General features: G+C 38.0%; 6 protein-coding genes and 1 pseudogene across 7 annotated transcripts; 3 read left to right on the top strand and 4 right to left on the bottom strand.

The window, feature by feature from the left end:
- The first annotated feature begins 1,039 nt into the window (after window positions 1-1,039).
- Window positions 1,040-1,731, top strand: LOC120008971. Its single transcript, XM_038859381.1, has one exon. It carries the CDS (start codon window positions 1,120-1,122, stop codon window positions 1,618-1,620), a length of 501 nt encoding a protein of 166 aa, XP_038715309.1. The 5' UTR covers window positions 1,040-1,119; the 3' UTR covers window positions 1,621-1,731.
- Window positions 1,732-1,870: 139 nt separating this feature from the next.
- Window positions 1,871-4,782, bottom strand: LOC120008970 (protein AGENET DOMAIN (AGD)-CONTAINING P1). The gene is made up of 3 exons (XM_038859380.1): window positions 4,089-4,782; window positions 2,921-3,376; window positions 1,871-2,408 (listed from the first exon to the last, which is right to left on the bottom strand). Exons 1-3 carry the CDS (start codon window positions 4,587-4,589, stop codon window positions 2,394-2,396), a joined length of 972 nt encoding a protein of 323 aa, XP_038715308.1. The 5' UTR covers window positions 4,590-4,782; the 3' UTR covers window positions 1,871-2,393.
- A 1,971-nt stretch (window positions 4,783-6,753) lies between these two features.
- Window positions 6,754-10,161, bottom strand: LOC120008878 (annotated as a pseudogene).
- A 338-nt stretch (window positions 10,162-10,499) lies between these two features.
- LOC120008645 (AP-3 complex subunit mu) lies at window positions 10,500-14,152 on the bottom strand. Its single transcript, XM_038859034.1, has 8 exons — window positions 14,027-14,152; window positions 13,749-13,848; window positions 13,226-13,336; window positions 13,044-13,133; window positions 12,392-12,639; window positions 11,413-11,622; window positions 11,005-11,212; window positions 10,500-10,894 (listed from the first exon to the last, which is right to left on the bottom strand). Exons 1-8 carry the CDS (start codon window positions 14,059-14,061, stop codon window positions 10,649-10,651), a joined length of 1,248 nt encoding a protein of 415 aa, XP_038714962.1. The 5' UTR covers window positions 14,062-14,152; the 3' UTR covers window positions 10,500-10,648.
- A 384-nt stretch (window positions 14,153-14,536) lies between these two features.
- LOC120008429 (Golgi apparatus membrane protein-like protein ECHIDNA) lies at window positions 14,537-17,903 on the bottom strand. 2 transcript variants are annotated; one of them, XM_038858742.1, is made up of 7 exons: window positions 17,747-17,903; window positions 16,685-16,741; window positions 16,397-16,600; window positions 16,195-16,254; window positions 15,613-15,739; window positions 15,068-15,111; window positions 14,537-14,917 (listed from the first exon to the last, which is right to left on the bottom strand). In XM_038858742.1, exons 1-7 carry the CDS (start codon window positions 17,759-17,761, stop codon window positions 14,729-14,731), a joined length of 696 nt encoding a protein of 231 aa, XP_038714670.1. In that variant the 5' UTR covers window positions 17,762-17,903; the 3' UTR covers window positions 14,537-14,728. The 2 variants fall into 2 exon arrangements, with proteins under 2 accessions (XP_038714670.1, XP_038714671.1); XM_038858743.1 differs by lacking the exon at window positions 15,068-15,111.
- Window positions 17,904-18,045: 142 nt separating this feature from the next.
- Window positions 18,046-21,354, top strand: LOC120008428 (chloroplast stem-loop binding protein of 41 kDa b, chloroplastic). Its single transcript, XM_038858741.1, has 10 exons — window positions 18,046-18,296; window positions 18,790-18,924; window positions 19,036-19,122; window positions 19,351-19,441; window positions 19,541-19,595; window positions 19,697-19,757; window positions 20,057-20,278; window positions 20,597-20,713; window positions 20,815-20,904; window positions 21,024-21,354. Exons 1-10 carry the CDS (start codon window positions 18,186-18,188, stop codon window positions 21,201-21,203), a joined length of 1,149 nt encoding a protein of 382 aa, XP_038714669.1. The 5' UTR covers window positions 18,046-18,185; the 3' UTR covers window positions 21,204-21,354.
- Window positions 21,355-23,553: 2,199 nt separating this feature from the next.
- LOC120009027 (galactinol synthase 2-like) lies at window positions 23,554-25,302 on the top strand. The gene is made up of 4 exons (XM_038859453.1): window positions 23,554-24,021; window positions 24,111-24,431; window positions 24,522-24,656; window positions 24,770-25,302. The coding sequence occupies exons 1-4, from the start codon at window positions 23,698-23,700 to the stop codon at window positions 25,001-25,003; spliced, it is 1,014 nt and encodes a 337-aa protein (XP_038715381.1). The 5' UTR covers window positions 23,554-23,697; the 3' UTR covers window positions 25,004-25,302.
- Window positions 25,303-26,725: the final 1,423 nt, after the last annotated feature.

The raw sequence follows: 26,725 nt of genomic DNA, 5'->3' as shown, positions 1-26,725 counted from the left end.
CATCCTACATCAAAGAATGTGAGGAGTGTGGGATTCAAATTTTACTTGATCTACTGGTGGAAGCAGGGTTACATATAAAGTATCTCTTGAAATTATTATCATTATTAGCATATGAAAGAACAAAACAAGAAGTAATGGCCTAATGGGTGGGTCTTCAAGGGTTTTCAATGTTGTTATGGCCAGGTGAAGTAATTGAGGCAAGTCCCATACTGCTTCAAGATTTGAGCTGTGTATGTCAAAACTTTTTAATTGGAGACGTTATGGAGTCATATGTTGAGTAGTTTCTTGCTTGCACTTCCATGAATAATTATTATGCTTTCGTGCAAGTTAACTTTCTACTAATCTTCCATGAATGATAACCTTAGAATAGGGACATTGATTAGATATAATATTTTTGCACCTAACTTGGTTAATGCTGGACTTAGACTAGTAATTCTATGATTTTTAGGCATTTCTGAAGATCTACTTACTTACTGCGATGTAGGAGTAATCATTGAAGATATTTTCCTTCTTTTTTGGGTGAGAAAGACCCTATTCACCTGTAATTTTCAGAAAATATGTGAACCCATAATAGATAGGTGAACCCATAATAAATAGGTGCCCAACTAAATCATTATTTTTTGGAGCACTGTGGTCTGCCACCACTCCAACCTACCTCAACCCCTTTTCAATTCGGCCATAAATGTTTTCAACTGTACCATAAATGCGAAGTTGCTTAGGACACTACAATGTTCAATCCCCATTTTGTGGTTCACCTAATCTTACATATAAGAAAATACACAAAAAAAAAAAAAACAAAACTTTTCATAAGGAACTTCCAATACACATTCTAGTGGCATTTTAGAAGATAGATGGAAATAGAGGGGCAAATAATAAGTCACTTTTCACAAGGATGTCAACACAAATCACAAAATGATGAGGCTTAACTAATCCAGATCCCCTTCCTGTAACTGCATTGATGAGGTGGCAATTTATGTAGATTTTATGAAACAAGAGGGGCAAATGGATGTGTAAACGACTATATGAACACCCTCCTAGTCCCATGATCTTCCACAAAATATCCCAGCATACATAGCTAAACAAGAAGAAAGGAAGAGAAGGCAAAGCCAATTGAAGATAATGTCTCTAATCACAGACGAGATCAAGGCCAAGGCTGAGTATTACTCTGGAGATGAAATCTGCCAAGTGAAATCAAAAGAGTTGCTGAGAGAGATAGGGATGCCAAATGGGTTGTTACCCTTGAGGGATATTGAAGAGTGTGGGTATGTGAGGGAGACAGGATTTGTGTGGCTCAAGCAAAAGAAGAGCATAACCCACAAGTTTGAGAAGATTGGGAAGTACACCTCTTATGGAACAGAGGTCACAGCTTATGTTGAGCAGCACAAGATCAAGAAGCTGACTGGTGTGAAGAGCAAGGAGCTCCTGATTTGGGTCACTATTGGGGACATCTATATTGATGATCCAGCCAGTGGTAAGGTCACTTTCCAGACTCCTGCAGGTCTCAGCAGGACTTTTCCAATCTCTGCTTTTCAGATTGCAGAGGAGGTTAAGGATGGAAAGGAAGCTGAAGCCAAGGAAGCGAAGAAAGTGAATGCAGCAGTTGAGGTGAAGGATGCCTAAGTTTAGATTTATCTTTTACTAGTACCACTAAAACTGCTTCTCTGTGTTTTCTTCTATCTATTGGCCTTTATGCTTCTGCTACGCACAATAAAAATCTGACTTATTTTTCCATAGTAGCTTCATTTTTCAATCCTGTTATTTTTTTTCTCCCCTTTTTCTGTGTTTGTTACTCGAGAAAATAGGAACTCAAATGATGGGAAATAAAAGAAAATCGTCTACCTTCACGTTTCAGAATGATGATGAACTTTGGAGTTAAAGATTGCTCTTTTTTACAGCTCAAGTTTCCATTTGATTTCAATATGTGATCTCCATCTAGGATCATTTAGCCACCAAAGATTTAATAATGAAATGTATACACAATACACACGCATATCTGGATTTCAAAATGGCAGTAAAAAGAAATCAAAGATCATACACATTTAAGGATAAAAGGTTGCAGGTTATATTTCAGAAGCATATCCACTCAAGGGAAACTCTGAGTCGATTCATGGGGAAAAAAAAAAAAAAAAAGGTAGAAAAGCAAGGAACAACTTGACTACTAAGGAAGAAATTTCAGTGGGACATCCATACGATGATGTACGAGGAACCTAATAATCAGTGAGAGTGTGAGACACTCTTCAGATGTGAAAATGGGTCCAAAACTGCTCCAGAAAACTCAAAACAGCGACTACAGCCAAAATGCCCCAGATCGGATGGATTTCTTAATAGCTACACATCTATGCAGCAACACTGCACACAGTAATGGCAAAGATCTCTTCCTTTGTCCAGTAAGATCATATCTCCATAGCCTCGAAAGAAATTAAAGTGAGCAAACCATCAATAACAATTTTAATCTAAGAACGCATTTTATAACCACATATCGAAACAGGGTTGTTTTCGGTCTAGTGTCATCATCGATCATAGGAGCATATGAACTATAAAATAATCCTGGACCCACCTGCGGGTATGGACTATCAATCAAAGCCTATTTTCAGTCATTCACTAACCTCTGTCTAGACACCTCTTACAAACTTCTACGCACTAATTCATTACATAACTTCAGTCAAACAGGTTAAGCCTTTGTAGAATTCAGTTGAAATGAAGTTCCCTCTTTCCAATATCCCACTTTGGGTCCCAAATCTCAAGACTCAACGGCTCTGAGTCACATATCAGGTAAAAGCCCGCGTTTCATCTCAACAATTGCCTTCCAAAATTACTAGTGTAATTTTGATCGAATGGTTAGAAATTCTACAGAATTCAGATGCAATGAGCAGGGTACAATTTTGGGTTAGAAGCGCATTGGAATAGCCAAGAATCATACCCTGGATGCCGTAACCCATTTGCCATCAATCCAGTCCTGGTGTAGCCTTAACTCAGAGTCTCGAAACTCCATCTCCTCATTAGTGGTCTTGAAGTAAACAATGTATTTTGAGTTGCGTTTAGCTCTAGAAATCACACCTACCCACCAACCATCATTGTAGAGAGCATCAACCTCATCAAGAAACTTGAAACTATTGACCATTTTAACTTCTGGTGGAGAAGGCCTAATGTGCAGAATATCAAGCTCTTCTCTTAGAAAGGCTTTATCGTCTTCTGTTTTCAAAGTCTGGTACTCGATAAGGAACTTGTCCTTTCCCAATGGTTCAACAACAGTTGCAGCAAACCAAGCACATTCAAAACCTTTTTCATCACTGCTAACTTCAACTTGTGTTCCTCTGCTATACATATGCTCTTTTGCTGATTCACTAGGTTTGACTTTCTCTACAAGTGGCAAATTCTGCAATTCAAGATAAAAAGGGAAACAAATAAGACAGATAAGATGCTATACGGTAAAGATAAATCACTTTCCTAAAAATATAAACCTTAAAACATATTCAGTTCTTACAGCCATCATGTTCTAAGAACTTTGTGGCCAAAAGCCCATTGCAATCAGTACAGTAGTAGCAACTCCTTTCAAGAAATCCATGTAATATCGTCAGGGCAATGCATCTCTAAAGTATATACTTCCCTTTCTTTACCCCAAGTTCTCCCAAATCGTAAGTAGCCATTACAAAACCTATTCCCTCCGTCGACTCTTCTCATACCTCTTCATCTCATAAAAGAATCAATCAAAACACAAAACATTTTCTTTCTTTTTTCCTTCCCTCTTCTTCCCTTTTGCACTTCTCAACCATCAAAAGAACCCTAACAAAACCCAGTTACAAAATCCCATTGCCATTCCCAGCAACTTCTTTTCCCTCTTGCTTTCAATTTTGGTAAAACAAGAAAAATAAAGAAAAGAAGAATGGCACTATTATAACAAAGTCGTTAGTAACAAAACAATGCAAAAATTTCAGGATTACACACAAACCATATAAATTAAACAAGCAAAAAGAATAAAATTTCAAAAAGTAGCTATATTCCATCACAGCCAAAGCAGCAATAAATATTTTAATCTTACGACTGGGAATATTTAATTCAACAAAGAAAAGGCAAAAAGAAAATCCCACCTCCACCTTGTCCTGATTCAGCTTCGCGTTCTCCTCCTCAAATGGAGGTTTCCAAGCCCCATTTGCCCACTCTCTATGCAGCCTCAACTGGTCCTTCCATAACTCCATCTCCTCCCTAGATCTCCTGAAATACACCGTAAACCTCCCCTCCCCGTTATCCTTCGTTATCACGCCCTCCCACCACCCGTCCGAATGGAAAGCATCCACTTCCTCGCCAAACTTGAACTCGCGGTCATTCTCCGGTGGCGGGACGGGCCTTAGCATCACAACATCCACAATCTCCCTCACACGTGCGGTTCCCTCTTCATCCACGAAAAGGCTGATATATTCCACGTGCACTCTGGAAGGATCTCCGGGAGACACGCGGCCAATGACGGTGCCCGCGAACCAAGACCCCCGAAACCCCTCCTCGTTCGAACTGATCTCCACTGTGGACCCGGGCTTGAAATGCGGGTACTTAGCCGATTTCTTGGCGGATTGTGATTTGGGTTTCCTGCCCATTGTTAATTTGAGTTAGGGTTTTGGAGGACAAAATGAAGATGTAGAGACTTGAGTCACAAAGAAAGAGGAGGAGTAATTACGGCGGGAAGGAACGTCGTGTTAATTAATTTAAAAAAAGCATGTTTTTTCACTTAAAATTGTCAGTTTTAATTTAATCCTAAACTAAATAATTTGTCTACTTAAGCTTAATCAAATTAAACATATTCTTTTTTACCGGGAAGAGGGTCAATCGATCCCTCCTACTCCTGTAAATGGAGAACTCAGGGAAACCCAACCATCTTAATTATCATCAGAATTAGGAAGAGAATTGTGAAATGAGTTTGAGATTTCACTCTCAATCAAACAAGGGAATATATTAATCTCGCCCTCAAAATGCCAACCAATGTCTCCTAAGGCACAATCAATACTAAAGAATAGCCTATGTACGTTTATTTTAGGAAAATGACATACATACATAATATTTGGTGTACATAATATACATAATCTATGTTGCATGCCAACTAGGCATGCCACATAGATGTTTTACACAAAACCATAAGAAGCAAGAGGGATTTCCCGCTTCTCTCTCCTTGGTCCCTCTCCTTCTCTCTTTTTCGATTTTTGTAAAATTGGTTTGGTTTTGTTGCAGCTTTCTTGTCATCTCCTCATCTCTCTGCAGCTTTTACGTTATCTCTCATCATCTCTCATCACCCATGTCAATGCATTACAAATTAATGCATTACGAATTAATAGGGTATTTAACATAGCTGTCAATGACAGTGCCTTATTACATTATGTTTTTATAGTGTATTTGTATCCCATACGTTAATGCATTACGAATTAATAGGGTATTTAATATAGCTGTCCATAGCAGTGCTTTATTACATTATCTTTCAGTAGAGTATTTATTACTCATTTGTTAATGAATTACCAGTGTATTTAACAAAATTGACAACGTCTTCGACACTTTTCAATGCAATCTATGTCAATAAAAATAAAATCCTCGAGGTGTAATTTCCACGTGTTTGTTGTTCAATGCGTTCGAAAAACAATTGCATATCAAAATGTCAGTGTATTGAACGAGTGCATTGTGCATAATTTACAATGTTCCAAATACAATATGCATTGCTTGAGACCCCAATGGTTGCATCCCCATTTCTGCAGTGTCTAAAAAGAGCTTAGAATTTGATGTAGCTATCAAGGTTGCTATAATTTTGAGACAATACCCAACAAACTTTGGGATAGTTACATTGTGCACAAATAGTGCAATAACACACTGAGCTAAATACACTACCAAATGCATGGTGTAATAACCTCATGGGCTAAATACACTGTCATATTTCATTGTGTAATAACCCGTTGAGGTAAACACACTGGGAGAAATACACTACCAAAAATCACAACGTACATAAATAATGCAGACAAGTACACTACCAAAATAGCAAAGTGTAATCACTGGGATCTTGAACACAGCAAGCCAAAATAATCAAATCAACAACTGGGATCTATGTGAAACGAGTCCGCAAAAGTCTTATGCAAGAATAACCAAATACACTTTCATACTGCCAATGTATTTAGCAACTGCATTGTGCAAAATTTACACTATTGGGAATACATTATGCAATATTGCAAGGCATACAAACAAATTAATTATATTGTGCATACTTCAATTGTATTACACTTTTGAACTTACAGTGTATGCTTTCGACCAAAAAAGGCTTCCAAACCTTATTACACTATCAAACTGACAATGTAATAACGAACTGGAGCATACCTTTGAAGTGGGTCTCCATTTTCCGATGGCCGTTTCGGTCGACAAAGGGCTGGGCTAGGTGCTCCTCACTTAACGGAGTTCATCGGTGGTGTCGGGTTGCCAAACCGATATCGGAATCCGCTGGATCGGTGTTTTTTGTCCGGTGAAAACCCATGGCTTAGAGGTGGATTTTAGACAAAACCAGTGACGAATGACGGCAAGTGGTGGCCGGGCTTTGCTTGTGGGAGCCGAACGCTTCTTTTGACCGCAGTGGTGGCTGAATGACGGAGATCCGGTGTTGGCCATGAGAGAGGAAGAGAGAAGTCGTGTGAGGGAGGAGAGGGAGAGAGATGAGAGAAAAAAAAAAATAGAATCCCAAGAGAGATAAAAGTGAAATTTGAGAGGAGAGTTGAGAGTGATTTAAGAGTTTGATTTTTAAATTTTAAATTTATCTAGTTATTTGCTTACATGGCTTGCTATGTCATTATGTATCCTTATGCATACCAACTCTATGTATGTTTATCACTACAGTTTATTTTACAGTTTATGAGTGTAAGATTCCTGTATGTTACACTTTCTGGGGAATCAAACTCTTTACCAACTACCCTAAACTTGAAGCTGTACAGTAGAGAGGCATTTGATCCTCGAAAGAGCGACGAGGAGTCTTCAAACAAGAATCCGAGACTTGGCAGCATCACGGGAACATTTCTTCCGGCCACTCTTGCTAACTGCACAAACACACATCTCAAGAAGGTCATAATCCTCCTCCCAGAATAATAAGGCTGCCTTCTCTGGATTCTCCAACAGCAATCTCGATGTCAGGAATCCAGCAATGGTCCATGTTTGGAACAGACGGGATTGCTTCCCGATGAACTTCCCACTTCGGGTGTCATAATACTCAGGCCAGCGGTCAGCCGATAGCCTCTTCTCCGCTAAAGCAACTGCCTTTTCGGCTAGTTCCAATCTGCCCAGCTTGATACATGCCAGTGTGAACTGAAAAAGCAACGAACATACAAAATAGTATTTTTTTAGGGCAATGCTAAACCAGTCCAGTCCAACCCAACAGTTGTATCAAAACATGAATCTTGACATGATTCCATAAAGATCCTCAATCATTATTCATTAAGCATTCCAAAGTACAGAGTACAATGAATCTAAGCTTTTACCTGCCACAGAAGTGTCGGCCACGATCCTCCATTGTGATATGACCAGGGTCTGTAACAATCAATCAAACCGTAGAAATTCACATGATAGCACTAGAACAACGTAAAATAAGTGCACAAGAGCCTGTATACACTGTAAGAATGGAGAGAGAGAAAAATATAGTTGGCTTACGTATTCTTTGGGTCACTGCCTGTGATTATACGCAACTCTTCATACTCTAAAGCAGGGTAACCTATCTTGAGGGGCATATGTTCCACAAGATCATCCCATTTGGCATCAATTAGATTCAAAATAGCAGTATTTTGTTTTGGTGTACCCATAGATGAAACGATAGACCAAAGATTTCCGAGTGTGAAGAACCTAAAATCCATGTTTCCCGGCTGTAGATTGCCAATCAAGTACCCACCCTCTTCTGGAATCCAATCCACGAGCCATGCCGGAATCTGTTCAGGGTAAATATTAAACTTGTTTGTGCATCCATGGAATACTCTTCTGTTTTATACCGGTAAATCTCATTGATCTTTTTCATGTCCACCCAATAATATTCTCGAATGTGGAATGACAGTGCACTAAGTCTATTATTTATAGCCGTCACCAAATTTTTAGAACCACCATTTACAGCAAGCATCTCATGAGAGCACCGAAAGCCGAGTAAAACAAGGCCTGCAAAATTGAAGTTATGATAAGTAACACGATCCAAAAGGTGAGGTAGTATGGACAAAAAAAAAAACTAAAATTAAGGAAGAACTGATGCACATAAAACTTGCAAAATGGTAGCAACAAAATGCAAACTCAAATCATTGACAGCATAAAAAAACTGACTGTCAGTGTCCAAAAAAATCTAATACACAAGAAAAACACAATGCAAATCAACTTGAAAACTACTGATATTGAACTCACTTGGATCTCTAAGGGGTGACCATGAATACCCAGTCGCCGGTCTATCATGCAAGAGCCATCAGTGACTAGCAGAGATGAGAACATATCAAAACCATCAGCTAAGCATAAGTTTAATATCAGTTTTATGCCTGTCTGAACGTCAACCCTTTCCTGTAATCCATAGTCACCAGTGATCTTTCCATATGCCCTCAAAAGAATAATCCACCACAATCCTATAAAATACAATTGAAGTACCAAGAACTCAGTCATTTAGTGCTATTACGAGAGTGTATCTTTCGAAGATACAAGTCTTGATAAGGTATAAAAATACTAACCAGAATCTACTGGTGCAACACGGCCAATAGCTGATTCTCCAAAATCAGGATCAAGAACTTCTTCAAACTTATTGTTATCAAGAGGCACATGTCTCACTTTAAAGCTTGCAGGCATCAATCCCTGCCCTGGACTATAGCAGTCCACTGTTTTCTCCCAACTCTTAAGTTAAAAAGATAAAAACAACCAACCACCAAAAATAACGGCTACAATTTAGAAGCGTTAAAAATAACAAATATCTCGCAAATAAATAGGAATTTGAATCATTACCTGCAATTGCAGTGTGTGGAGTAGGAAATTTCTCACAATCTCTCCTTCTCCCCTAAGCGAGAAGGCAAGAGCTGAAGGCACAAAATCACGAATAAAGACCTGATCATAATTCGATGGCTGCTTATCCGCAGGATCATTTGCAGCCACGGTTCCCACAGGACTTCCACAATACCTAACAACTGCATCATTCAATAATCTCCAACCCTCCTTCTCAAGTTCAGTCTCCTCCCTCTTAGGACTAACAATCACGGCTCCCCCTTTCACACCCTCCAAACTCTCTCCTTTAACCTTTTCTCCATCAGCACCAAATTCTATCCCGGACTCCTCTCCCACAACATTCTCATCTTTATCAATCCTCTCAACCACGAGTGGCTTAACGTCAATCCCATCATGCACGTAGATTCTCTCAAAGTTCTTGTCATTCACCCTCGTCTCAACAGAAGTTGAATAATCACGAGCTTTGGACGCAGCACTAACAACGATAGGAACACCCCTATTGACCGTATTATTATCAAAGGGCCTTGAAACAACTGTCCACAGGTCAAAACTTGAATTGGGTTTGCAAAAACACTTATGGGCATTGTAGATTACGCGTTGAAAACCTGAAATTCGCGAAGGGTTTGGGAAAAAGTCCCTTCTTTTGTCAACGTTGAATCCAGATTTAGATACTCTGTCACCTAAGCCATGTTGGTGGGGGTGGCATTTTGAAGATGAGAAATCCAAAAGGGCATGGTTTCGGCGACTTATGAAGAATCTACAAGAGGGTTTCATGGTGGAATTACCAAGGAATCCAATCGTATTCATGACAACAGAAGATAGGAGTAAACGGCAAAACCGAACAAAAGAACATCAAATCTATGTGACTTTAGTAAATTTTTTGTTTTTAAAAAAGGGACAATTGATCAAAGAAAGTGCATCAATCTATGAACAAATACGAAGAGAGAATTTAGGATTTCGTTTGATCTTACAAAATTCGAGCGATCTAAGATGCGAAGAGATTTGCTTTGATAAAAAACAAAATTGGCATCTGAAACAAATGATGTCCCGTAAAGAAAGGAGAGGCCTTCTTTTGTAAGCGGCGACGAGCGGCAGCGCCATTGTTTGCTAGGCACAGCGTTTTGTTCAATTTTTCTTGTGGTGGTGTTCTTTTTCTCAGCTTCCTTTCTTCTATATTCAAATTTACAGTTTATTGTATTTTTTTTGAGGGTTTATTGTATAATCTAATAATGTTACTACAATTAAATATCCCACCCCAACCACTTCTTTCTTAGCAGATAGTTAAATTAAATATAACTAATGAACAAAAAAATTCTTGACAAAACAACCAAAACCAATGGCATTTTAGGTAAACTTGTTGCTTGCTTGAAGGTTAAAGAACATAGACACTCATATACTAATATATTGGACATGTCTATTATTGGTAGTTTTTTTTTTTTTTTTTCCTGTCTGGATGGCAAGTTATGAAGATAGCACAAGGAAAGCACGTGACTGACGTGAGTATGGAAAGTGCAAAGAGAGGTGAGACTGGGCGATGAATTTGCAATCCACTAAAAAGCCAATTGGGATCCTTCATTTCTCTTCCACAAGAAGAGGACTTTTCACTTTTGGGATCTTCATGGAGAAGTGTTGAAAGGAATTCATTACAGTACACAAAATAGAAAAAAAGAAGAAGAAATCAAAATTAGGATCTAACTTCAAATTCCCCTGCTCGGGTGAGTGCTCGAAAACCTTTGTACAGACGATTAGGTACAACCTTGAGATCCAGTTTGTCAATTTGCAGACCTGACAGAGCAACACCCATAATTCTAAAACCCACTTGAAATGTGGGGAATACATGAAGCCGCTCTAATCCTGTCTCAAGCACCATTGTTCCAGATAAACAAGGGGTCTTATCCTTTGGTATGCGCCCGATTGACCAGAAGCACATCTGTAGAAAGTTGCAATTGCATTATCCTACTCTGAATTCCTACTTTGCTACAACTACTAATGAGATCTATCAAGTAGTTTAACAACGAGCATGAATGAGAATGGAGATACCTTATTTGCGAGGATGTTCACTGTTCCCACATTTGAAGTCAGATCAGCAGATAAAATGCAATAGGGCAGTTGAAATTTTACTGTGATCGAGTCAATAAGTTTTCCAGGATCGTTTCGTATGCCAACCAACACGTTGACACGGCATGTGCCAGCATCAGAAGTTAGCTGTGGCTTTACATATATAGGAGTACTTTTCAACTTTTTAACCCTGCAGAGAAATCAGAAAATGAAAAGTTGACCTGAGAACAGCAAACAGAGATGATCTCATCTCAAATTATCAATCTACAAAGATATCCATCTCTCACAGACATTATACTACAGCACTAACAAAAATGAGATCAACTGCTATGTGATAAGTAAGCTTTATGCCAACTCCATTCAAAAAACTTGCGTATCAATACCACGCACCTGTAGCTCATGAGCTTAAATTGCCCATCAGGAGGCACAAATGACAATATTTGATTCGCTTCCCACGGCCGAAACCGAACACAGGGATGGAATCTCACATCACTCAGAATGGATGGGTTAGCAAATGAAAGGGTCAAATCTGGAAGACCTGTTATATGTGAGTTTACTTGAACTTCACCATATATTTCACATTTCACAAGCACGCCATCCCTGAACAGTGCACAAAAATGGAAAATCCTCAGCCTTCATGTTAAAACTAAGCAACATGTGAGGAATATGATTATAACCACAAAACAAGCGAGGTTTCTTCACATTGAAATCCTATTAGCCACATTCAGTACTCGTTCACACATGCAGACACCCCCATCGCATAAAATGTGATCATATACAAATACAAGTCAGTTAACAAAGTACTATATTTTCCATCAATTTGTTCATTTCATTATATAAAGAATCAGAACAATTACATCTGTGAAGCATTATTGACCATTACAGGCTAAATAACTCCTGTGTGTATGAATCCTGCATATGATGCCGGGTAGGGGAAGGGTAAACAGCATGCAGCCTGCCCCCAAATTGTTGGGAGTCTCTTTCTGGCATTTGAACCTATGACCCCTAGGTTAAAATAAAACAACTCTACCACTAGGCTACATGTTCAATTATTGATGACTACACTCAAAAATTTTCTACCTCCACCAACACATTTGCAAGCACAAACATCAATGTTTAAGATGTGAAACCCAAGAAGAAGAGAAAGAAAATGAAATAAGTTGGTCACCTTCTTATTCACCATTCCACAACATATATTACACATGAGAGGTGAATTAATTCTAACTCATCACCACATATGGCATAGTATCTAGATTCTAACAAGAGGAATCTCCCTGCTCTTCACACTAAAATGATTAAATTATAATGATCTAAATGGCAGCAAGAACTGAACCATCTACACCAAAGTTGAAAAGAGATATTCACAAACCTGTTTATGATTGCATCCAATTCTTCAACAAGGTCAACATAAACATCATTATTAGCATATTTTGGATCAGCTGTTCTCCATGGAACACAAGATGCGGTTGCACCTGGAAGGGTGTCACTTACATTGGAACTGTTACCAGTCACAACACTCAACACTTTGCTAACAAGATTTGGTGGAGCAATCATCTCTCTCAGGATGTTAGGCTCAGTGGTCAGAGGGAAACCATTGTCTATCATCTCATCCAAAAGCTGAAATTGACAATAAAGTACTCTTTGCATTTATTTGAGTAATACATAACTAACATTGCAGAACATTGACGACAAGAAACAATGAACGTGAAAATATAGGGCAGGAGAAATGTGAAAACCAAAAATTTTCCTGACTCATTCTTTCTCCATTCAGAAGAATCTTTTAGAAGACTAGAGAAGTCAGAAAAATCCAACACCATACTATTATGTTGCCATACATACACATACAGTAGTAACAGAGGGAAATATCATTCCAAGATTATATCCTCAATAACGTAAGAGAGGATGAATGTTTGGCATAGCGCTTAAAAGTTCCCTTTGACAAGGTATGTGAATGTTTCTCCAGATTACAAATTTCCAACAGGAAGTAAAATAAGCATAGAAAAATTATGTATGCCAAGTACCTCGTATACAATAACAAAGTTATCCTTGATCAAATCTTCATTCAATCCTCCAAGGTAATCTGAGAGGACATCGGCCACTCTGCAAAGGAACTAAATATACAATAGTTAGCAGTCAACTACTTTGACAATTTTCGGCCAGAACACATAATAAACGGTAAAAGTAAATGGGCTTGATTAATTACCTCAATGCCCATCAATGGTGGCATTTCAACTTGTGTGCAAGCTAAAAATGTGATTCCCTCACGAACAACTTGGAAAAGGTAATGCGTTGGAGAAGCAATCACTGGTTGTTGCTAATGACACAGCAACAAAATGTAACAGAAGAAAACAAAAATGTGAACGTTAAAAACTGACATAATATGACACCATTTTACGGAATTCAACTTGAATCATACATAAAACCAAGGATAGAAACATATCCAACTTGAATCATTTAAGGCCCCCTCTCCTTAAATGATTTGGACAAACAAAAAATGATATGCGTAGTACAAACTCAAGTATGGAAATTAATATTGAGGAATGAAAATTATAATGAGTATTGTTATTGGACATCCTGAAGGAATCACCCAAAATTACTGGTGAAACAAAACGATATAAAGAATACCCAGAAAAAGAATAGAGAAATCAAATACTTTGTTATTGGACAAACGAGTGAAAGACTACATATACAAAAGGAAACACTTTCTATCCAAATAGTTCAGGTACCTTGAAGGAATCATCTTGAGAAATGAATTGATCCCAGAACCAAGCACATATAGATCGGTCCACTCGATGCCCAGTCAACTGCTTTTCCAGCATTACCTCTCTATGCAATCCAACATCAATTATTTCAATTCACATACCAATCACAGCTAGTATTTGAAGATCCAAAGAAGAAAGCTTGAAGATCGAAAAGAAAAAAAAAAGTGTCGATTCCTTTGATTGGGACTTATATTGAATGAATTCAATGTTCAAGTACAAGCAGAAGAATCGAAGGTTCATACCCGGAATCAGAGAGGAGAAATATACACTGCAACATCTTCACATCAAAGCTAGAGAAGTTCGAGTTCCCAGTTGGGACTAATAAGCGGAAGAGATTAGACGCTAAATAAGACCAACCACTAAGGAGCCTTTTGTAATTTCACCCTCGTTCCTTATTTTTCAGTTTTATCAAAAATATTAGGCTACAAAATAAAATATTTTTGCATAATAGAGTATGTTAGAGACATAAAATGAGCCATTTGAATCCCATAATTTCTGTACATTCATTTTGGATTTTAGGCGTTACAAATCTCATTCCCATCTTCACAATTAGGTCTCGTTTGCTTTTGCAATTCTAATAGAAAATCATGCTACACCTACTCAATCAGAATCCCAACATTTTGTGTGATGACTCTTTGCGAGATGAGTCTTACCATGTGTAAGTGTTTTACCCACTTACAAGTTTATCATGAATGCCATTCCAGGAACATCACCATGGTTTTCAAAAAAAGAAAAGAATCCCAACATTTTGATTGACACCAACAGGCAACAATGGAAAACAATTGTGCCCGAGCTCTCATTTAGGATATGCAACTTTGACGATACAGTTTGCCGTGAAGTTTTGTTTCATAGTCCATTCTACAAATCCATATAAATCCAGTGGTTGTAAAGAGAATATCTAATTGCATCTTTACAGACTACAGCAATTGGAACATAACACCAACTCAAAAAATGACAAAATTTTTACAATGCCATGTCCACTTTCTCTGGCATCCATCCCGTGAATTCATTTCCTCATCTTTGTTCCATCTTCTATAATGACTCTCACACAACACTGAATGCAGACTGTATAGTGGATGTAACTCGAGACGCAATGGTCTGAGAAGCGAATGCTTGAAGCTGCTTCTTTGCATCTGAAAATGGTGGAGCATTATCTTAATATTATTTTTCAAAGTCAGAACACTAAGAAAAGTTGAGCAAAAAAAAAAAAAAAAGAGAGAGCAAATGATTGTCATCTGGATTTTAATAGTAGCTTTCAGTATGAGAAAGAGCAAATTCTTCACCTTCATCATCAAAGCCTTTATCTCAAAAGCTTGGGGTCGGCTACCTGAGTAAAATTTCCTGGTTCATTCAGCTCTAAAACCAGCAATCTAAATCAATCCTAGGTTCACATTATCTCGCACAGTCTAAACGTATAAATTCACACTCCAATCAACCTGATACTGATAATATTCACACTCCAAGTTCTATTATCCCATCCACTAGATCAAGAAGGTAAATAACTCTCATGCACTCCCACAGTGGACGAGGTCGGGGACATGCAAGATGCACGCAGAGTCGCAGACCCTATCCCCACATAATATGTGGAGAGGCTGTTTTCGGAAATTGAACATGTGACCTCTAGGTTGCATCCCGACAACTCTACCACTCGGCCATATGTTCACCTGTTAAGAAAAATCTCAGGGAAAAAAGAGAGAAGAAAGGGACCACATAGCTAGTTTCTCAAAATCTTAATATTCACAAAGTCCCAGACAAGGAAGACGCGTATACGAAAATTCAAATTGAGCAAGTGGTATTTTCTAAGGAATATAAGCATATGCAAGCTAACCTTTGCGACATTTGGTAAAGCCAACAATATTTGCAATACTGAGGGTCAAACAAACTCCAACAACCAGGAGATAATCAGCCTGGAACCTTATGAGAGAAAATATTCCAAGAACAATCCATGCAATTGCCTAGAAAGCAAATCAAAACAAGGTCAGATGTAGATACATGTAAAAACTAATTAGAAAAACAAAAGAAACATCTTATATCAGTTTTCAAGAGCAAGGTAGATCAACCTACAGCCAGGCAGGACCTGTATAACCACATCACTGATAACGTTCTGCATCTCTAACACTTGTGCATGCACCAAGTTATATATTTTTCACCTAACTATCGATTTTGAATATCCTGTTACTTAACATGTGACGGTTTCTCATACGCATTCACTTCACCAACTCTCACATTTTTGTTTGGGAGGAAGGCTTTGATTATGATGATGTTACCTAAAATCTAGATATGTCCTTTCAATTTTCATTTTTTTTTTAATTTTACACGAACCATCGTAAGTGATGGAAATATACAACAACGAATGGTTAAGAATATAATCAACAACCTCACATGCTAGAATGAAATCCAATTTGCTTACCGAGAGATAAAGAGTCCACCAGAATAGCCACGAGTCTTTCTTGTTAATCCGGGCCAGTGACTAAAGTAACAAAAGAAATAAATAGATGAGATGCAACCATGAAAGGTGTAAACATTCTCAATAAAAAGGATTTCATGCAAATTGGTATAGAGTAATAACAAGAGAAGCCGGCAGAATAGCAACAGGGAATACTAATGCCAACCTCTTGATCAAGGCACTCAAACTTCCACACACTCTCACCGAGATCATTTATCTCATTCCACCACCTCAGACCAACTAAAATACGACCACTCACATTCTTGACTACCCAAAAGTCAAGAGCAGCGAGAAGGACAGTCACCACAAAGATGATAACAAAGTTGTCAAAGAAGAGGGCAGAGAGTATGTAAAAGGCCAAAGCCGCCGCCTGCAAAAAACCAGGGAAAAAAATCACTCAATGAAGGGGCTTAGTGAGGCAAAATTTGTAAAAACAATTAGAAATACAATATACCTTGAAGAGAACATGAAAGAAGCACGTCTTCGGATTAGCGTAATTTTCAACTGGAGGCTACACAGATAAAAGGACGTTATTAGAGGAACGATAACTGGCAACACAGCCAAATCTGCATTTGATTTCAAACAACAAAAATCCATATATATCAATCAAAATCAAAATATAAAATTACTACGACGCAAATGACATAGGCTTCATCACAGACGTATGGTCAAGCTATAAATGTAGAAGGTTCATCTCATAGAATTTGAAGAGGACTCTCCACTTCATTATCATCAACTTCTTCTTTTGGAAGTGATCAAATAGAACAATGGATTATTCAATGTATCACAAGTTTTATATGCTCTTAAACAGTGTTGATCTACCATATTCGATAAGGTTAAACAAGAACATTCGATTAACTGATTCATGAAGCCTTAGGTTACAAATATATAGGCTGTTTGTCACCCATTTCTTTCAATTTTCCTCAATTACTTTTCGACGAATATTAATATTTTCTTAGCTTGCCTTTTACAGAAATCCTTCTCCTTCAACTTTTATGTCAGAAAAATATATAGCGATTTGTTTTAAAGTTTCTGAAATTCCTGTTTTGAAGGGAAATTAAGTTTCTGAGTTCAGAATTCAATTCTCTAGCTAATTGTGATAGTGGCGAAATGCTTTGCCATGAGAAATGATAAGGCAAGCACTAACAGAAGATCAATCTCTTCTCCTTTTTTCCGTAATTACGGAAACAATTGAATCTCAAAACCAACTCAAATTGCCCAATTTGTTAGGTTTACTGTATATCATACTTCACCCGGATCTCCCCACTAAAAAAAAAAAAAGGGATAACAAGAAGCAAAGCCCATATCTACTAGAAATGAGCACCAATCGATAACATAAACAAGCAAATCGTAATAAGCAGAAAATCCTCCAGATCTAATACTAAAGCCGAACGCAAACGAATAGAAATCAAACGAATGCCAACCCACACATGCATACATTCCGAACTATCAGAAAGAAACGAAATCGATTGAAATCTAAGAGAGCGATGGAGATGGGGAAGATGAGTCGACTCACCTGGTTGAGATCCATTTTCTTTGTGTAAGTAGGTTATGGAGACCAATCAAATATGGATCTTTGATAGTCTTTGAGGGATTTGAGCACTGTTTCTTCTTCGTAGATGCAGCAAGAATCGAGCTTTGCGAATGCTGTAAAATCTCTTGCCCTTTGGTACCTAGCCTGGGCCTTAGCTAATCCTTTCCACGGCCATTATAAGCAGAAGCCCATTCAATTATTTGGGCCTTGGATATAATTGAGGAGAGGAGTCCAAAGAGCTGAGCAGGGAAGACGGAAGAGGAGGGGAGCAATTCGTGATTCTGTGAATGAAGAAGCTCAAGTGGTGGGTCATTGTCTTATCTTATCCAAATTGTTAAAACATGGAGAAAGCAGAAATCCTTTCAAATTTCTGTTTTAAACAGAAACCCAAAAGGGGAAGGACAGAGAGGCAGCCAGAAGCATGGCAGCAAGGTTGGTGGTGGTGCAGCAACAAACGCACTCTTCTTTATCGAGCCTCCCTTCCTCCCTCTCTGACTTCAATGGCACCAGACTCCGCCTCCCTCAGATTCAGGTCTCTCCATCTCTAGAGTTGTTTCTTTTTCATCTGTGTAGAATGCAAATTCTTTATTTCCATTCTGGGGGATTTGCTCTATGGGACTAGAACTTCCAATCCATACAGTCCTTGAATGAGTTAAATTTTCTTCATAGTCATAGATTTAGGTTGATATAGTAGTTTTGGCAATGGGCATGATTCAAGTTTCACTTTTGTAAAGCCTATTTTAATATATGGCTAAATGATTGGAAGTATGGTAGAGAGATGACTTGACTATTGTAGACTCAGCACTGGGTATCTATATATGATCCAAAATGTGTTGTAGAAATGATTGTTAACTAATTTATGGACTCAGGATTGTGTGGTTTTAATTTTTACTTCAGATAATTATGATTCGAGTGTGGCAGATGATTCAAAATGCCGCGCAGAAATAATTCAAATATGACTAAATGATTCGAATGTTTTTGAGTAACTAGAGTTGTCCCTAAACGAGTTCACATCCACTTTTCAGTACAAACGAAATTCTTGGCAGCGAAAAGGAGCATTGCATGTTACAGCATCAGCTGAGAAGAAAATTTTGATAATGGGTGGCACTAGATTCATTGGGGTGTTTTTGTCAAGACTCCTTGCCAAAGAGGGTCATCAGGTATCACCAATCTCTCTTTGACATTTTGTATATTGATTTTTGAGATGTCAGATCTCAATAATTTTGTACCAGGAATAAGTCTGCATGTACATTACTAATGCATTTTGGCAGGTAACCTTGTTTACGAGAGGTAAAGCACCGATCAGTCAACAGTTGCCGGGCGAATCGGACACCGAATTTGCTGAATTTTCTTCTAAGGTATTACCAAATAGTTTTGTAGCTTGGTCAACATGCTTGATGCTTTCTTGAAATTCAGCTTCTTCTAGTTGATATAGTTTTGCCTGTGAAAAAAAAAATGTAAGGATAAGATTTGTGTACATCTTGCATGTCTCCGAACCCTCCCAATGCGGGAGCCTTGTGCATGGTGTTGTTTACATTACCATGTGCCTATTAGACTAATGTTCGTTATTTGTTATGGGTTGCTAGATCTTGCATTTGAAGGGAGACAGGAAGGACTTTGATTTTGTGAAATCCAGTCTCTCAGCTGAAGGGTTTGATGTTGTTTATGACATTAATGGTGTGTATAACTTATCTGCCAATTTTTCTGAACATTGCACCATTAGCTAGGTTTTTGGTTGGCACACATGACTGTTCCTTTCTTTTGTCGTTATTTTAGGACGAGAGGCAGTTGAAGTTGAACCCATTTTGGATGCACTGCCAAACCTGGAACAGTAAGACCTTACATATAATCATTCCCTTTTTGAAATTTAAGGCCTCTGGCTTTCAATTTGGTTTAGGGTATTCATGAATCTAATATTATGTTAAATACTAGGTACATATACTGCTCTTCAGCTGGAGTCTATCTCAAATCAGATCAGCTACCTCACTGTGAGGTCGGTTTCTGTTATACTTTTGTTCCCGAGAGTTAGGTATTAATGCAATTTTATAATAAAAATGGGCATAAGCCATAAAAGAAAAGGAGGCTCAAGAAACAAGCCTTTCTAATCTAAATGTATTTTATCGACAGATGATAAGAACAGTGTAGTGAAGCTTTAAGTAGCCTGATTTGGGCTTTGAAAGCCAAACTTCTGTCCCTTTGCAAATTGCAATTGTTAAACCCCATATCTGAGGCACTGCTTGATATTGATATGTTCTTCACAAATTCTACTAACTAAGAATGTGACTGTGATAGATTGATGCAGTTGATCCGAAGAGCAGACACAAAGGAAAGCTCGAGACAGAGAGCTTACTGGAATCAAGAGGTGTTAACTACACTTCTTTGCGGCCAGTCTATATCTACGGGCCGTTAAACTACAACCCTGTGGAGGAGTGGTTCTTCCACCGGTTGAAAGCAGGTCGCCCAATTCCAATTCCTAGTTCAGGAATACAAATAACCCAACTGGGGCATGTAAAGGTGAGCATGATTGCATTCTGACTTAGTCATTGGATGCTCGAGAAGAATATAGTTTCAGTCATTTAGTCGCATTATGATGTGAAACAGCTTGTTTACATCAACCAATTTTCTCTCTTGGAGTAATTATCATGTCAAAGGAGCATCTTGTCGTGCTAAGTTACATATTTTTGAAGGACTTTGCAAATGAAACACGTAACCCAAATGCATAAGGGACTTTGTTTTTTGGGTCACTTGGCACTTATTTAACTGGGATTGTTTCCGTGACAGTCTTAAAACGAATTTCTGATGTGACATTGTTGGATTGATTGAAAATGACAGGATCTTGCCGAGGCTTTTGTTCAGGTTCTTGGTAATGAAAAAGCCAGCAAGCAAGTGTTTAACATCTCCGGGGAAAAGTATGTGACTTTTGATGGATTGGCAAGGGCATGCGCAAAGGTAACACTGAGCTGCACATTGCGGAATGAAGTATTTGTTTGTATAGGAAACAGTTGAAGCCTTAAAACTAGTAATTTTCTTGCTTGCATTTATCTGTCTAGGCTGCAGGATTTCCTGAGCCTGATATCATTCACTATAATCCCAAGGAGTTTGATTTTGGGAAGAAGAAGGCATTCCCATTCCGCGACCAGGTAAATATATGCCTTTTTTTTTATATATTTATTTTGTTAGAAAATTGGCCGGATAAAATGATTGACCTTAATCTGATAATGATAAAGAGTCAGCTGAATTTATAATTGAATGCTTGCAGCATTTCTTTGCATCCGTTGACAAAGCAAAGCACCTGCTCGGATGGAAACCCGAATTTGATCTAGTGGAAGGTCTTACTGACTCGTATAACCTGGATTTTGGAAGGGGTACATACAGGAAAGAAGCTGATTTCTCTACAGATGACATGATTCTAGGCAAAACCCTAGTTCTTCAGTCCTAAAAGCTTCTGCTCTCCTCCTCCTCCTCCTCCTCCTCCTGCTCCTGTATAACTACTGTCACTTAAGTTTGGTATTATCTTACACACGGATTCAGGTCTTGTAATTGTTTCTATATCAGTAGAAAGTATCACTTCCATGTGACATTCTGATCCAGATTTACTACAAATACAAAATGCAACCTCTCTTCACTAGTCAACAATGGAAGAAATTCCAAATAGCATGACATGGGGACCATACTCAAGGCCCAAGATGGGAAGTCCAATTGTGCAATTATTTGGCCCACTAGTTGTGGTCTTGCTGGGCCTATATAGTATCCCAAGCCCATATCCGTGGCAATATTGTATTGGATTGTAGAGTGTAGGTGTAGATTACACCACCGAAAGCTGAAGCCGGAGTAATCAAATATAATTTTTGCAGAGTCGGGATCTTAATCTGATTAATTAAGAATAACCATGTCATTTGAGATCCTTTTGAAAAGAATGATGAATCAAATGCCAGAATTGAAGGTCAAAGAAAGAGATACGCTATTGATGATAAGAAATCTTGAGAAATCACAACTATAATATAGTAATTAAAGATAATCTATTGATAATTAGGGAAACAAATCACAAATTAGAGTCGTTACCCAAAATTCATTCGACTACAAGTTTTCTCTCATAACTTAATTTAAGAAGCTTTTGGAAAGTAGGTACGAATTAGTGGCCAAAATACAAAAAGACTTAGTAAGCAAGTAATCTAACAAATCTTGACTAATTGATTATTAATATTTAAAGATAATTCAATATAATAAAAACGGAAAAGAATATTCTCTAAATTGAATGCCCCAGTCAAAATTTAACCAATTTTTCCAAAGTCCAAACATTATCTTATAAAAAAAAGTTATCCTAAACTATATAAAGTCGGTCGGTCCATTGAAAAATGACCACATAAGCACAATTACCATATTATAATTTCTAGCCTTTTAAATTAATTACTTGGGCCCAATTTGGACCAACTAAGGGCAAATGCAATAAGAAACAATTTACTGGGCCAACATTTTTGTTGGCCCGGTCCCACCTCTATTACACAAAAAGTCAAGTCAAACACGTATTCTAATACAGCCACATCAGCAAAACACAAATTTCTATACACTTTTTCTTCCCACACACTTTCCCTTTCCACCCAACCCAACAACATTCCATTCCTCCATATTATCCACAACAAAACTACACCAAAACATTAAATATCAATACATCTACATCAGCAAAACACTTATCCCAATACAGCCACATAAGCAAAACACATTTTACAATACAGCCACATCAGCAAAAGACAACATCTTTGTTGGCCCAATACCACTTCACCATTGCATTTGCCCTAACAAAACTAATTAAACGGTTGCCGGTTGGTGTTGGGAAGGTGGGGGTTCTGTCCACGTGTCCCGTCATAGAGCTACCCCGCAAAAACCACCGTAAAGTTTGGGTCCACACTTGATCGTACTAAAAGCAACCTGGATGCGCCACGCAGTCACTTGAGTCTCAACGTGGAAGGTGGAACGAGATAATGTGGGATCCACTTGTCTATAAAGCGCAACGCGGCTTAAGCAAGGGGACCTTCGTTCCTGTGTAGTGGGGTCCTGGTCGCTGCTCGGCTAAAGCTTGGCGGTGGTAGTTAAACGGATTAATATATGCTCTTTTACCCACTTTACCCTTTCTTTTCTTTTTTCCCAATATTTTTCCCCTTTCAGTCCGATTCACTAAAATTTATGTAACGCTCTTCTTTTCTTTTCTTTTTATTTTTCCAATATTGGGTTTCCTCCTTTTTTAACATCAAAGGAATTAGGGATGATTATATTCTTTGAAAGTAGTTTCTATATATATATAGATCCATTATTTAATATTTGAATTGATATAAAGTGATTGGCGTTACAGTTATAATCCCATAATTAGTGCATGTTTCCTTTCACATTCCTTAATTTTGGATTTAACTATCAAGAGATTAAATGAAATCTCTCTCATTTAGTATAAAAAATAAATTAGCTTTCGACATTCTTTCTAAACCGACAATTAATTGACGAGCATATTCTGGTATATTCTCCTTATCCATCACCGTCCAATTACACGTTTTCCTCTCCACCGTCAGATCAAATCTTAACATGTCCTTGGAATTCTTTTCTCAAGCCACGCATGCAAGTCCAACAGTAAACAAGCCGACGTCGTTTGATTGAAAGAAAAAGCTGCTTATTCAATGCCGAGCTAGAAAGATCGTTTCTTAAAAATTCCTTATTGAATTATTTTTTTTCCTTCCAATATTAAGAATGATTCTTTTCTTTCACCTCCAGTTTCCTATATATACCCCCCACTGCCTCCACTTTCTCCTCATCTCAAAACCTCAAACTTTCTTGCTTAAATCTCACTTTTTTTCTCTCAAATCAAACACATCTTTTCACTACCCATCACCCAGAAGACCAAACCATCCTTAAACGACACAAAAGTCTCAAAACTTAACTTGGAAAAAATGGCTCCTGATATCAGTACCAATGGCACAACTACCTTAACCAAGAGGGCTAGCATATCTAGCTGTGCATATGTGACTTTCTTGGCAGGGAATGGTGACTACGTGAAAGGCGTGGTTGGGCTGGCCAAGGGCTTGAGGAAGGCCAATAGCAAGTACCCACTTGTGGTGGCCATCTTGCCTGATGTCCCGGAGGATCACAGGAAGATACTGCTGGAACAGGGCTGCATAGTCAAGGAGATCGAGCCTGTTTACCCTCCACAGAACCAGACCCAGTTCGCCATGGCTTACTATGTCATCAACTACTCCAAGCTTCGTATTTGGGAGGTAATTATTTCCTTTTTGCATGCTTTTTCTCGTATATTTGTTATGATTTCATGGGTGAATTATATTGACTCTTTGGATGGGTATTGCAGTTTGTGGAGTATAGTAAGATGATCTATTTGGATGGAGACATTCAAGTGTTTGAGAACATAGACCATCTCTTTGACATGCAAGATGGCTACTTTTATGCTGTGAAGGACTGTTTCTGTGAGAAAACATGGAGCCACACCCCTCAATACAAGATTGGGTACTGCCAGCAGTGTCCTAACAAGGTTCAATGGCCTGAGGAGTTGGGCCCTAAGCCTCCTCTCTATTTCAATGCTGGCATGTTTGTGTATGAGCCCAGCTTGTCTGTCTATGATGACCTCTTGAAGACCCTCAAAATTACCCCTCCTACTCCCTTTGCTGAGCAGGTAATTTTGCTTAACTGACATGATTATTATTTCACTACTTTTACCAACAATTCATGACATTTTGTTGAACAAAAATGTTGGATATTGCAGGACTTCTTGAACATGTACTTCAGGGACATATACAGGCCAATCCCACCAATTTACAATCTTGTTCTAGCCATGTTATGGCGCCACCCTGAGAACATTGAACTTGAGAAAGTCAAAGTTGTGCACTACTGTGCTGCTGTGAGTATCCATTAATTAATTTATCATGCATCTAGATCTGTGTCCTATATATAATATAATTTATAATTGAAGGTTTGGATGACTTGTTCTAATTGGGATTTGACTGTTTGTAGGGGTCAAAGCCATGGAGGTACACAGGGGAAGAAGAGAACATGCAGAGGGAAGACATAAAGATGGTGGTGAAGAAATGGTGGGACATATACAATGATGAGTCCCTGGACTACAAGAATGTGGTGGCTCGTGGTCCAGTTGAACCTGGGTCGGAAGAGGTTAGGCTCCAGCCCTTCTTGGCTGCGCTGTCGGAGGCTGGTGTTGTCCACTACATGAACGCCCCATCGGCTGCGTAGTTCTCTGCTTGCTCCCTGTCCTTGATCTACATCCTAATATGGAGGACTTCATATATAGTAGTGGTGGTTCAAGACTTTGTATAGGAGATTGTTTTAGTCTCCTATTAATAATTTCCTATATGGGGACTCTCTTTCTTTCTTTTTCTTTAGTTTTTGGGGTCATGGATTTTTTCTTATTGAACTGGCCATATGAAATTATTATTTAGGCCATATTGAGGAGGTATTTTTAATCCTCCTGGGTTTCTGTACATGCTGAATTTATATATGAACAAGAAGTAAGTTTTTTTTTTTTAGCTATAGTTCCTTTTGTGTGTATCGAGTGGTGTTGCGATATTTCAAGGACGACGCTTTCAATTGATTCAACAAAAATGATTATCAGAACATGCTTAATGTTGAATTATGTGGAGCTTTAACAACCCAACAAGTCCCCCAAACACTAATTTACAACCAAATGGGGATTATAATGGATCGTTTGGATTGTCAGACAATTTCCTCATCAGCTAAAAAGACACCAAGCAGCAGTCAATGCAACTTCAATCAGCAAAACTCTTCATAGCTTTTATCTGACAGACTATAGATAGAAACAGTAACCTAATGCTTGTTCTCTGAGACGTTTGTTAGTTTGTAGAATCACAATCAATGGTGTTCTCGTAAATTGATAGAAATTGAGTTGGGTTCGTTGAAAGATTGAAGCTTTGAGGATGAAACTATGGAAGGCAGGAGCTAGGGCTGGAATCTGAAATTTAGGGATTGTAATTTGGCAAACTTGGGAATATTAAATTAGTGGGCTTAATGGACCAAGCTTCGAAAGCGCGGACTCACATGGGCAGCTTGTTCACTTGTATTGGGCTGCAGTTCCACAAAAGAAATTGGGCTAAAATTGTTACATGCTCTTATAAGACCAATATATTGTTATAGAAATAGAACAATTGTTAATTTGTTATGCCAAAGAAAATGGAGTTGTGGGTTGTTATCTACATCTACACAAAGAAACATATATCTAGAAATGCAAAATGTTTCGACTTTTGTTGGAAATAATCCCACCGGTTTCCCTCTTTCTTTTTTGAACAAAATCTTGCCTTATAATAAAAATATTTGATATCAATATTGTTAATTGTTATTCCATATCAGCATGATAATGTGCCCATTTGGAGTACCATATATGCTACTCTTACTTCAAATGGTTTCAGCAATCAAACTCTTATTTGGAAATAGCATCGAAACCAATATTTTAGTAGCATTTGGAATAACATTTTTAAACTGTTCATTTTAGTAGCATTTGGGTATTTGACGATTAAGTACATACTTGAGATGACCCTTATGTTATATATGTTAGCATATATGTTACTTTCTAAATTGTTTACCATACGCACCCAATATATCGTACACTTATCAAAAATATTTGGTAATATTAATCTCACAATTGACAATACAGGGCATGTCATTCAATTAGTTCATTGTATTTTTACATCAAAAATTACACCAACCCCTCCATCCTCCTCCTCCTATTTTTTTTTTTCTATAAATAAAAACATATTTCTTCACGAATGGATCGACCTATCTAGCTACCATTTCACCAATCTTTAGTTCCAACTTTGAACACAAAATATATATATTTATAAGAGAAATATATATGGCTTCTTGGTTTGCCCTTGTCTTGTCTTCAATACTCTTCTCATTCTTGTTCACGAGGCAGTTAGTGTCATGCGATCAACAAACCAA

This window comes from Tripterygium wilfordii, chromosome 11, assembly GCF_013401445.1.
Source record: "Tripterygium wilfordii isolate XIE 37 chromosome 11, ASM1340144v1, whole genome shotgun sequence".
Taxonomy (NCBI): Eukaryota; Viridiplantae; Streptophyta; class Magnoliopsida; order Celastrales; family Celastraceae; genus Tripterygium; species Tripterygium wilfordii.
The sequence above is the reverse complement of the archived record's forward strand: the minus strand, read 5'-3'. Positions and strand labels throughout refer to the sequence as shown.